Genomic DNA, 13,443 nt, shown 5'->3' with positions numbered 1-13,443 from the left:
CAGAAGATCACAATTTTAAACATACAAATTTTGGTGCATGTAGTTATAACTTTTTTTAAAGTAGTAACTGGGTATCCTTGTAACCGTATCGACCTACAGAATAAATATAAGGTGTCATTTTTACAGAAAAGTGCACTGTGTAGAATCGGAAGCCTCCAAAATTTACAAAATGGCATTTTTTTTTTCTTCAAATTTTACCCCACAAATATATACTTTTTGGTTTTGTCGTAGATTGTGTCATGAAATGATAGATGTCATTACAAAGAACAAGGTTTGTGATGCAAAAAACAAGCCATTATATGGGTCTGTAGGTGCTAAATTGATTTTTAGAAGGGCAGGAGGAAAAATCGTGCAAAAAAGATTGGCCTGGTCCTTTTTAAAGGGGTACTCCGTGGGAAAATTATTATTTTTTTAAATCAATTGGTGCCACAAAGTTAAACTGATTTTGTTAATTACTTCTATTTAAAAATCATAATCCTTCCAGTACGTATAAGCTGCTGTATGTTCCACAGGAAGTTAAAAGGGGCACTGTCATGAAATCTAAAAATTGATATGTTGTAGTACTTAAGTACTACAACATATCTCTAATATACTTTAATTAAAAAAAGTGATTTTAAACCAGTTTAAAATCACTTTTAAATTCGGCCACTAGGGGTCGCCCTCCTAGTGGCCGAATGCATTGACTGCAGTGACGTCACTACTGAATTTCGACTCGTTTAAGCCTGGCAATGAGTCGAAATTCAGTCACTGCGGTGCTCGCTCCCGCCTGTCAATCAGACAGGCGGGAGCGAGCGCTTTGAAGGAAGTGGTTGCGCGCAGGCTCCCGGGGACAAGGTAAAGTATTATGCCCGGGGGGGGGGGGGGATTGCGTGTTCACCTATACAGAATGCCTCCAGTTTCCCCACTACTACTCCCAGCATGCCCTGACAGCCAATAGATGTCAGGGCAAGATGGGAGTTGTAGTGGGGAAACAGCTGGAGGGACACTGAATAGGTGAACTAAGGGGGGTGGGGAGTGGGTTGAGCGGCGGGGGGGTTGCAGGCTGCGCGGCGGGGAGGGGGTACTCTGGGTGAACTAAGGGGGAGTGAGTTGAGCGGCGCGACGAGGCTGGGGGGGTTGTGGGCTGCGCGGCGGGGAGCGGTATGTGCGGCCATCACAGATCCAGTGTTCACCTATACAGGGTGCCTCCAGTTGTTTCCCCACTACAACTCCCAGCATGCCCTGACAGCCAGTAGATGTCAGGGCAAGCTGGGAGTTGCAGTGGGGAATCAGCTGGAGGCGCCCTGTGTAGGTGAACTACACAGGCGGAAGTGTCGGACCCAGCAGGCATCAGTGACGTAGTGCCTGCTGGGGAAGTCTGCCTGGTAGTGAGCACACTACCAGGCAGACAAAAAGTCATTTTTAATATGTAAAAAAAAAATTAGAGGCAGGGAGGGGGTTAGGGATAGATGGGTAGGGACAGAAAAAAGAAAAAAAGGCAGGGACAGAAAAAAGAAAAAAAAAGTGGTGGTGGGAGCTACCCTTTAAATTTCTTTCTGGAGTTCTTTTCAGCCTGACCACAGTGCTCTCTGCTGACACCTCTGTCCATATCAGGAGAGGTTTGCTATGGGGATTTGCTTGTACTCTGGACAGTTCCTGACATGGACAGAGGTGTCAGCAGAGAGCACTGTGGTCAGACTGAAAACTCCAGAAGGAAATAAAACTTCTTGTGGAGTATACAGCATCTGATAAGTACAGGAAGGATGGAGTTTTTTTTAAATAGAAGTATTTCAGAAATCTGTTTAACTTTCCGGCACCAATTGATTTAAAAAGTACCCCTTTAAGGTCAAAATGAGTCTTAAGGAGTTAAAGACAGAAGAAACCCTTAACCCAAAACAAGAGTTTCTCTAATTATCTGTCTAATAATGATTACATTTTCTTCCTGGTTATAAATCAGGGAAATATGAAGTGTCTCTGATGTGTACTTTTCTTCTACAGGTTCCTTGTGCACAGGTATTCTGTTTTGAGGCAGCATGCGGATACTCATGGTGATGAGCACTTGGATTCCAACATTGGTGAACCTTGTAGGAGTAGTGGCTACCATGATGACTCTGATGAAGTAAGAGGAGGCCGTTATAGGCATTACATTGGTCATAATTGGAGCATCAGTGTTTTTAAGTGGAGGAGGAAAAAACGCTTGCCTTTTCTTTTAGATCTGGTGTCAATTGTTTTGTGCAAATAACATAATGAGGTGCCTCATTTAAATGACTTTCTAGCAATCTGCTTGCTGCCAGTTAAAAAATAGGTATTGTACAATACATCCAGACCACCATAAAGTGCTATGGTTTTTTTGTACTCACAAAGTGGTACACTAAGAAAAAAAAATCAATCTAGATGAAACGAAGGATTACAATTTTATATCCATTTTTTATATTTAGACTCAACGTATATTTTTACAGTTATAACATCATGCAGTTTTATAGGTTGTGCACTGTTAGTATAAATAAGTTCAGGTGCAGGATATTGTGGGCCTTCAGGATCAAAATACCCTAGATGTCTGTGTTAAAGTGCCCATACATCTTCAGTAGCTGAGCATTTGGCTGACAGCGATTTCTAGTCCCCCGGAAGCGGCGTTCTCCCCCTGGCTTCACTCAAGCTGCGGCCCAATACAAGTAAGAAGACGGGCTGCATGTGTGAAAAGCCGGGGGGAGAACACCGCTTCCGGGTGTACGGAACGTGGCGCATGCGCGGCCCTCCCCACCAGACCTAGAAAAAGGAGTTGGATTACGAGGATAAGTTCTGGAATATTCATGAGCCGGGCAGCAGCTCCGCCCAGCTAGAATGACGTGTAGCAAAGTCCGAGATGATAACACCTCCCACTGAGTCCCAAGCCAGGGAATAACAGAAAACTAAAAATAAAGATATCTGAAGAACCGCTGAACCATTTTTAACCAGGTAAGAAGCGTTTTAATCAGGATCCCCCGCACTACAAGCCTGTGTAACAGGTTTAGTGCGGGTGATTCTGATGACAGATTTCCTTTAAAGGTTATGTTTTAAGCCGAGCAAGTAATTCACTCTCTATATATTTGGCCTTGACTCATATGGTCCTTAGGACAGCCCATATAGTCCTAGTTGTTAATATTTCCTAATTTCCAGGCAACCACTCGGTGCAGGACCTGCCCACTCAATGACTGGCCAAGACGAGACACTCCTGCCGGCAGTGATTGACAGAATGGGCAGGTCCTGCACTAAGCTCTTGTCTTGGAAGCATGGAGAAAATAGAAGATTGGGGGCCCCAAGAAGGGAGCTAAACCAGAGCTTCAGGAGTAGGAAAGTATAGGGTTTTTTTCCAATATAAAATTGCAAAGATTTTAGCATGCTTTTCTCCCTGGCTCTCTCGCCATTTTTGTCTCTCTGCCCCATAGACTTTTATAATGGATCAGCAAGACAAAGATTGCTTATACCAGGGAAGAAAGCATGCATGTCCCTGCTTGTTCTCCTGATCGATGGGGTTCTCAGCACTGAGGCCTAGACTGATAAGTTTTTGACATTTCTTTATGACCTGTCAAAAGTTTTTTTTTTTTTTTTAAAGTGACCGTGCACATTTTTCTTTTAGACAAGTCTCCTCCAATTCTGGGACACATGATCTCCTTAGTACTGATGCATTTCTGGTCATTCAGGGGCTTGGCAAAGCTGAGTGTGACAGTCAGTCCCTGTAATGGCTCATGGCCCTGTAATGACAGGGTCTGACTGTTACACACAGATTTCCCAGACTACTGAATGTACAGAACTGTGTCAGTACTAAGCAGATCATGGTACGTGCAGCCTCAGCAAAGCACACACTGAATATCTCTGCTCTCCTAGCAGGAGGCTGGGTGGCTGCTCTCAGAGATGAAGCTGACAGGAAGTGAGAGCAGAGCTGCAGTGTCTGCCCAGTAATGTAGTATTCATGCTGAAAAGGGAGGAAGGATGGCAAAGAATATCAAGCAACAACATGCATATGAGTCAGGATCACTTACAGGGAATATATCCAGGTAGTGTGGTGGCTTTGGAGGTTTTTTTTTATACACTGTTCAAAAAAATAAAGGGAACACTTAAACAACACCATGTGACTCCAAGTCAATCACACTTCTGTGAAATCACACTGTCCACTCAGGAAGCAACACTGATTGACAATCAATTTCACAGGCTGTTGTGCAAATGGATCAGACAACAGGTGGAATTTATAGGCAATTAGCAAGACACCCCCAATAAAGGAGTGGTTCTGCAGGTGGTGACCACAGACCACTTCTTAGTTCCTATGCTTCCTGGCTGATGTTTTGGTCACTTTGGAATGCTGGTGGTGCTTTCACTGTAGTGGTAGCATGAGACAGAGTCAACAACGCACACAAGTGGCTCAGGTAGTGCAGCTCATCCAGGATGGCACATCAATGCGAGCTGTGGCAAGAAGGTTTGCTGTGTCTGTCAGCATAGTGTCCAGAGCATGGAGGCGCTACCAGGAGATAGGCCAGTACATTAGGAGACGTGGAGGAGGCCGTAGGAGGGCAACAACCCAGCAGCAGGACTGTTACAACCGCCTTTGTGCAAGGAGGAGCACTGCCAGAGCCCTGCAAAATGACCTCCAGCAGGCCACAAATGTGCAAGTGTCCACTCAAACAGTCAGAAACTCCTTGAGGGTGGTATGAGGACCCGACATTCACAGGTGGGTTTTTTTTTGCTTACAGCCCAACACCATACAGGATGTTTGGCATTTGCCAGAGAACACCAAGATTGGCAAATTTGCCACCGGTGCCCTTCACAGATGAAAGCAGGTTCACACTGAGCACATGTGACAGAGTCTGGAGACGCTGTGGAGAACGTTCTTCTGTCTGCAACATCCTCCAGCATGACTGGTTTGTCAGGGGGTCAGTAATGGTGAGGGGTGGCATTTCTTTGGGGGGCCGCACAACCCTCCATGTGCTGACTGCCATTAGGTACCGAGATGAGAATCTCAGACCCCTTGTGAGACCATATGCTGGTGCGGTTGGCCCTGGGTTCCTCCTAATGCAAGACAATGCTAGACCTCATGTGGCTGGAGTGTGTCAGCAGTTCCTGCAAGAGAAAGGCATTGATGCTATGGACTGGCCCGCCCGTTCCCCAGACCTGAATCCGATTGAGCACATCTGGGACATAATGTCTTGCTCCATCCACCAACGCCACATTGCACCATAGATTTTCCAGGAGTTGGCGGATGCTTTTGTCCAGTTCTGTGATGAGGTGGTCTCCATGCTCATCCCTCAGGAGACCACCTCATCAGGAGCATGCCCAGGGCTTGTAGGGAGGTCACACCAGCATGTGGACACACATTACTGAGCCTCATTTTGACTTGTTTTAAGGACATCACATCAAAGTAGGATCATCCTGTAGTGGGGTTTTCCACTTGAATTTTGAGTGTGACTCCATATCCAGACCTCCATGGGTTGATAAATTCGATTTCCATTGATAATTTTTGTGTGATCTTGTCGTCAGTACATTCAACTATGTAAAGACGAAAGTATTTCATACGATTAGTTCATTCATTCAGATCAAGGATGTGTTATCTTAGTGTTCCCTTTATTTTTTCGAGCAGTGTGCAGTGATCCCTCAACATACGATGGTAATTTGTTCAAAATAAGCCATCGTTACTTGAATCGTATGTTGAGGGATCCATGCAATAGTAATATAGAATGTTATACTCACGTCTCCCCGCCACTCCGGACAATCACCGCTGACCTGGATTGTTGATCCCCATTGCCGTCCTCACATCCCCGGGGTGTCCCCGCCGCTCCAGACAGTCACTGCTGCCCTGGATCGTCCCTCTCTATCGCCATCATCACGTCGCTGCGCACGCTGCTCCTATTGGATGATGGGACGGCGTGCGCAGCGACGTGATGAAAACTGAAAGAGACAGCTATGCAGCGGAGCCGGAAGAGGATGGTCCAGAGCGGCAGGGACAGGTGTGTGACACTCACCGGAGCACACGGGGCACATTAAACGGCTATCCGGCAGCAGCTGAAGCAGTCTGCGCTGCCGGATAGATGTTTATGCGATGGCCCCGACATACAAAAGCATCGTATGTTGATGCTGCCTTCAACACGCGATGGCCTCTGAAAGGCCATCATATGTTGAAATTATCGTATGTCTTGGCCATCATACGTCGGGGGGGGTCACTGTATATACTTCCCTGGAACACCCCTTTTTCAAGTTTTGGTACACTTTAAAGGGAATTTGTCAGCTGTAGATCAAGCTCAGAGCAAATACATCAAAGAAGCTGTCCCAATCCTCCTCTCTCCCCCACCTCTTTCTACTTTTGATTGATTGACATACAGGGCTCCTCTTATAGTATTTAGCTGTGTAGATCAGTAAAGGCAGGAAGGGGTGAAGGAGGGAGCAGGCTCACCACATCTTCTTTGACATTTCAGCTCGGAGTGTGATATACAGCTGACTGATTCCATTTAAGATAACTGCTACTTGGTGTAAGATATGTCATGCACCTCATTGATTAATATGGTATATTCTGAGTCTTTGTCTACACTTTTTAAGAATTTAGACTGTTTTAGTAAATCTGAACCAATATGTTACTTGCACAGCTGCATTGACAATAATTCATTGGATAAAAAAAGGATATTTTCTAGAGGTGCACCGAAATGGAAATTTCAGAACCGAAACGAAACCGAAATAAAAAAAAATGTCCGACCGAAACCGAAAATGACTTCTCCCCGTCTTCTGGTAAAATGCAGCGCTCCGTTCATTAGATTCCCCCACATTAATTGCCAGCTCCCCCACATTAGGTCGGGAGTTCCCCCACATTAATGGGCAGCTCCCCCACATTAATGGGCAGCTCCCCCACATTAATGGGCAGCTCCCCCACATTAATGGGCAGCTCCCCCACATTAATGGGCAGCTCCCCCACATTAATGGGCAGCTCCCCCACATTAATGGGCAGCTCCCCCACAATAGTAGGCAGCTCCCCCACAATAGTAGGCAGCTCCCCCACAATAGTAGGCAGCTCCCCCACAATAGTAGGCAGCTCCCCCACAATAGTAGGCAGCTCCCCCACAATAGTAGGCAGCTCCCCCACAATAGTAGGCAGCTCCCCCCCACATTAGGTCAGCAGTTCCCCCACAATATTAGGCAGCTCCCCCCCACATTAGGTCAGCAGTTCCCCCACAATATTAGGCAGCTCCCCCACAATAGTAGGCAGCTCCCCAAAAAATATTAGGCAGCTCCCCCCAACAATATTAGGCAGCTCCCCCCACATTTGTAGGCAGCTCCCCCCCAACAACATTAGGCAGCTCCCCTCCACAATATTAGGCAGCTCCCCCCCACAATATTAGGCAGCTCCCCCCCACAATATTAGGCAGCTCCCCCCCACAATATTAGGCAGCTCCCCCCCAACAATATTAGGCAGCTCCCCCCCAACAATATTAGGCAGCTCCCCCCCCAACAATATTAGGCAGCTCCCCCCCCCAACAATATTAGGCAGCTCCCCCCCCAACAATATTAGGCAGCTCCCCCCAACAATATTAGGCAGCTCCCCCCCAACAATATTAGGCAGCTCCCCCCACAATATTAGGCAGCTCCCCCCACAATATTAGGCAGCTCCCCCCACAATATCAGGCAGCTCCCCCCACAATATCAGGCAGCTCCCCCCCACAATATTAGGCAGCTCCCCCCCAACAATATTAGGCAGCTCCCCCCCCAACAATATTAGGCAGCTCCCCCCCCCAACAATATTAGGCAGCTCCCCCCCCAACAATATTAGGCAGCTCCCCCCAACAATATTAGGCAGCTCCCCCCCAACAATATTAGGCAGCTCCCCCCACAATATTAGGCAGCTCCCCCCACAATATTAGGCAGCTCCCCCCACAATATCAGGCAGCTCCCCCCACAATATCAGGCAGCTCCCCCCCACAATATTAGGCAGCTCCCCCCCAACAATATTAGGCAGCTCCCCCCCAACAATATTAGGCAGCTCCCCCCCCCCCAACAATATTAGGCAGCTCCCCCCACAATATTAGGCAGCTCCCCCCCACAATATTAGGCAGCTCCCCCCCACAATATTAGGCAGCTCCCCCCCACAATATTAGGCAGCTCCCCCCCACAATATTAGGCAGCTCCCCCCCACAATATTAGGCAGCTCCCCCCCACAATATTAGGCAGCTCCCCCCCCCACAATATTAGGCAGCTCCCCCCCCACAATATTAGGCAGCTCCCCCCCCCACAATATTAGGCAGCTCCCCCCCCCCCACAATATTAGGGAGCTCCCCCCCCACCCACAATATTAGGCAGCTCCCCCCACAATATTAGGCAGCTCCCCCCACAATATTAGGCAGCTCCCCCCAACAATATTAGGCAGCTCCCCCCCAACAATATTAGGCAGCTCCCCCCCACAATATTAGGCAGCTCCCCCCCCCCATTTGTAGGCAGCTCCCCTCCACAATATTAGGCAGCTCCCCCCCACAATATTAGGCAGCTCCCCCCCACAATATTAGGCAGCTCCCCCCCACACAATATTAGGCAGCTCCCCCCCCCCCACAATATTAGGCAGCTCCCCCCCCCCCCCCACAATATTAGGCAGCTCCCCCCCCCACAATATTAGGCAGCTCCCCCCCCACAATATTAGGCAGCTCCCCCCCCCACAATATTAGGCAGCTCCCCCCCCCCACAATATTAGGCAGCTCCCCCCCCCCACAATATTAGGCAGCTCCCCCCCCCCACAATATTAGGCAGCTCCCCCCCAACAATATTAGGCAGCTCCCCCCCAACAATATTAGGCAGCTCCCCCCCAACAATATTAGGCAGCTCCCCCCCAACAATATTAGGCAGCTCCCCCCCACAATATTAGGCAGCTCCCCCCCACAATATTAGGCAGCTCCCCCCCACAATATTAGGCAGCTCCCCCCCCCCACAATATTAGGCAGCTCCCCCCCCAACAATATTAGGCAGCTCCCCCCCACAATATTAGGCAGCTCCCCCCCACAATATTAGGCAGCTCCCCCCCCCCATTTGTAGGCAGCTCCCCCCCACAATATTAGGCAGCTCCCCCCCCACAATATTAGGCAGCTCCCCCCCCCCACAATATTAGGCAGCTCCCCCCCCCCACAATATTAGGCAGCTCCCCCCCCACAATATTAGGCAGCTCCCCCCCCCCACAATATTAGGCAGCTCCCCCCCCCCCACAATATTAGGCAGCTCCCCCCCCCCCCACAATATTAGGCAGCTCCCCCCCAACAATATTAGGCAGCTCCCCCCCACAATATTAGGCAGCTCCCCCCACAATATTAGGCAGCTCCCCCCCCATTTGTAGGCAGCTCCCCCCCACAATATTAGGCAGCACAATAAAAACCGAAATAAAAAAAATGTCCGGCCGAAACCGATACCGAAACCGAAAATGACTTCTCCCCATCTTCTGGTAAAATGCAGCGCTCCGCTCATTAGATTCCCCCACATTAATTGCCAGCTCCCCCACATTAGGTCGGGAGTTCCCCCACATTAATAGGCAGCTCCCCCACATTAATAGGCAGCTCCCCCACATTAATAGGCAGCTCCCCCACATTAATAGGCAGCTCCCCCACATTAATAGGCAGCTCCCCCACATTAATAGGCAGCTCCCCCACAATAGTAGGCAGCTCCCCCACAATAGTAGGCAGCTCCCCCACATTAGGTCAGCATTTCCCCCACAATAGTAGGCAGTTCCCCCACAATATTAGGCAGCTCCCCCCAACAATATTAGGCAGCTCCCCCCAACAATATTAGGCAGCTCCCCCCACAATATTAGGCAGCTCCCCCCCACAATATTAGGCAGCTCCCCCCACAATATTAGGCAGCTCCCCCACATTTGTAGGCAGCTCCCCCCCACAATATTAGGCAGCCCCCCCCCACAATATTAGGCAGCTCCCCCCCCCCACAATATTAGGCAGCTCCCCCCCCCCACAATATTAGGCAGCTCCCCCCCCCACAATATTAGGCAGCTCCCCCCCCCACAATATTAGGCAGCTCCCCCCCCACAATATTAGGCAGCTCCCCCCCAACAATATTAGGCAGCTCCCCCGACAATATTAGGCAGCTCCCCCCCAACAATATTAGGCAGCTCCCCCCCCCAATATTAGGAAGCTCCCCCCCCCCCCACAATATTAGGCAGCTCCCCCCCAACAATATTAGGCAGCTCCCCCCCAACAATATTAGGCAGCTCCCCCCCACAATATTAGGCAGCTCCCCCCCCAACAATATTAGGCAGCTCCCCCCCCCCCAACAATATTAGGCAGCTCCCCCCCCCCCAACAATATTAGGCAGCTCCCCCCCCAACAATATTAGGCAGCTCCCCCCCAACAATATTAGGCAGCTCCCCCCCCAACAATATTAGGCAGCTCCCCCCCACAATATTAGGCAGCTCCCCCCCCCCCCAACAATGTTAGGCAGCTCCCCCCCACCCCACAGACATACAGCTTCCAGCCATATACAGTGTATGGCTGGAGGTTGTATGTCTGTACTGCTGCCCCCACAGTGATCCGGTCACCGCTCCTCCGGCCCGGGGTCACATCTACTGCTATGGCCTATGGACCATATCAGTAGCTGCCGGGACTGGGGGAGCGGTGACCGGAACACTGAACAAGATGACGCGGTCACTTACCAGGCCCCGGCCGGCGTGCGTTCTCCTGCGACGATCCTGCGGTCCTCCTGCGTCTCTATGGTTGTACGCACGGGACGTCAGTGACGTCAGTACGTACGACCATAGAGGCGGAGAAGCGAAGGACCGAAGGAGGATCGCAGGAGGACACGCGTCGCCGGGGAATGGTGAGTGACCGGCGGACATCCTTATGTCCCGAAAAGATTTTTCGGGACACAGGGATGTCCGGGATAGGAATACTTCTTTTTATGTGCCCGGGCCGGCTCCCGTGTGTGGCTGCAGGTGGGGGCCGGCCAGAGCATATAAAAACTAATACTGTATACTAAAAACCAGGGGGCCTCCAGCTGTTGTGAAACTACAACTCCCAGCATGTCCGGACAGACTTTGCCGGTCTGGGCATGCTGGGAGTTGTAGCTTCAAAACAGCTGGAGGCCCCCTGGTTTTTAGTATACAGTATTAGTTTTTATATGCTCTGGTCGGCCCCTGCCTGCAGCCACACACGGGAGCCGGCCCGGGCACATAAAAAAGTATTCCTATCCCGGAGAGCGCGACACCCCCCCCCCCCCCCCCCCCCCCCCTCAGATGTTGCGCCCGGGAGGTGGGTCTTTATCGGCACATTTTTAGTTGTTTCGGCATTTCCCCGAAACAGCTATTTTCGGCCGATATGTATCGGCCGCCGATATATCGGTGCATCCCTAATATTTTCCTTTATGTATGGAATTATATGTGACAGGTTATTTCACTTGCAAATTATTATGCATATTAGCTCTTCTCCAAAAGAAGAAAGCTATATCATACATGTCAAACTAGAGTCTCCCCCCAAAAAATTTTTAGACAACGGTTTTTAGGTTTTCGACCCTTGGTTGTACTTAAAGGGGTACTCCACTGGAAAACATTTTTTTTCTTAAATCAACTGGTGCCAGAAAGTTAAAAAGATTTGTACATTTCTTCTATTAAAAAAATCTTAATCCTTCCACTAGGTATCAGCTGCCTTATGATCAATAGGAAGTTGGTTTATTTTTGAATTTCCTTTCTGCCTGACCACGGTACTCTCTTCTGACACCTTTGACCATTTTAGGAACTAAAAGTAGGAGCAAATCCCCAAAGAAAACCTTTCCTGCCCTGGACAGTTCCTAAAATGGACAGAGGTGTCAGCAGAGAACACTGTGGTCAGGCAGAAAGGAAATTCGGAAAGAAAAGAACATCCTGTGGATCAAAACGGCAGCTGATAAATACTGGAAGGATTACGATTTTTTTATAGAAGTAATTTACAAAACTGTTTAACTTTCTGGCACTAGTTGATAAAAAAAAAAAAAAAAGTTTTCCAGTGGAGTATCCCTTTAACAGGAGACTTAGCAGGTTTTGCTAGTTTGATATACCGTAGCTTTTCTGCATTTTTCAGAACAGAAAATGTGCATATATTCTTTTCCTTGGAGCCAAGCCTGAAATAAAATCTCTATATACTATTGGACCACTTCAGTATTTTTACATTGATCATGTTGATTTTATTTTTTCTAGGATCTTTTGGAGTGATTGTCAAAAAAGATTGTACTATGTACAAGATTCTGCAGAACTTTTCATGACTGGATGTACTGTAGTATGGCACTGTTACAGTATCGATCAAGGATCCTATGTTCCATCTATCGCTGGGTAAACTGGTGTCTGTGAAGTTGCTTTCTGAGAAATAATCACAGTAAATACAGAAAATTTTGAACATGCTTTGGTGCTTAAGTTTTGGGAATCCCATGATTTTTTTTTTGCTCTTTGCGGCATTCTTCTGGAAATGTGATTTGGTGGTTAAGAAAAAGGTGTACTGAATGGTGCAATCGGTAGTATCCTGCTGCTTTATTCCAGCATATTTAATGCACTAATTTCTGGCTCAGGTCACATAAAAAGCCTTTTTTTCTGTATGGACTGTAACTGCTGATAAAATGTCATACATTGTAGGGCTTTAATCCTTGGTCATCTCCATCTATATAATTGGAACAGATTGAAAAGAAAAAAAAAAAAAAATATTTCAAAGAATTGTAGAGTCCACTCTTCAGCTACTACAATGTTGAATGTTGGGATGCAGTTTTGACCATAACCCAACTACCCCCCCCCCCCCCCCCCAAAGCAGAAACTGTTGTTTGTGCACATATAGTACTTTATAGCGCTTAGAAAGAAAGCATCTCACTAATCAGAGCAGCTGACCTTTTCGGTTTATTTTCAGTTTGTTACAAAATGTGCCATTTTTAAAGACTTCCCATATTGGTTTCCATAATAAGCAGTCACTATAAAGGCAAGAGCTTCCTGATTTGGTTACGTATTAAAGGGGTACTCCGGTGAAAAACTTTTTTTTTTTTTTTTTTTTTAAATCAACTGGTGCCAGTAAGTTAAACTTTCTGGCACCAGTTGATTAAAAAAAAAAAAAAAAAAAGTTTTTTCACCGGAGTACCCCTTTAATTAATTAATTAATTAATTAATTAATATAATATATCTATATAATAAATATATATATATATATATATATATATATATATATATATATATATATATATATATATACACACAGTAAAGAAAAGACCTCTTTACCAGTATTGAAAGAATAATTGTGTGTTTCTCAAACTGCATTTTTAAAGGTTTTACATAAATTTGGGCTGGATAAAACTATGACTTAATATAAGGATTTGATTATTTGTTGTCAAGTGGGTTTTGTCCCCACACTTTGGGGAAGGATATATAATTGTAATATAAACAAACAGTGATCTCTCAAAAACTTTATCCTGTGTATTTAGAGTATAAATAAACCATATAGATGATTTCATTTAGTTTTA

At 47.3% G+C, this 13,443-nt stretch overlaps 1 protein-coding gene across 2 annotated transcripts in view; it reads left to right on the top strand.

Moving 5' to 3' along the window:
- Positions 1-12,971, top strand: part of SORT1 (sortilin 1) — a 127,479-nt gene extending 114,508 nt beyond the window's left edge. For both annotated transcript variants that reach the window (XM_056557847.1, XM_056557846.1), the window contains exons 19-20: positions 1,978-2,098; positions 12,146-12,971. In XM_056557847.1, the coding sequence (XP_056413822.1) occupies positions 1,978-2,098; positions 12,146-12,160 (136 nt within the window). In that variant the 3' untranslated portion in view covers positions 12,161-12,971. The remainder of the gene's footprint in view (positions 1-1,977; positions 2,099-12,145) is intronic.
- The last annotated feature ends 472 nt before the right edge of the window (positions 12,972-13,443 follow it).

This window comes from Hyla sarda, chromosome 2, assembly GCF_029499605.1.
Source record: "Hyla sarda isolate aHylSar1 chromosome 2, aHylSar1.hap1, whole genome shotgun sequence".
Taxonomy (NCBI): domain Eukaryota; kingdom Metazoa; phylum Chordata; class Amphibia; order Anura; family Hylidae; genus Hyla; species Hyla sarda.
Note: the sequence above shows the minus strand (reverse complement) of the source record. Positions and strands in the feature narration are given on the sequence as shown.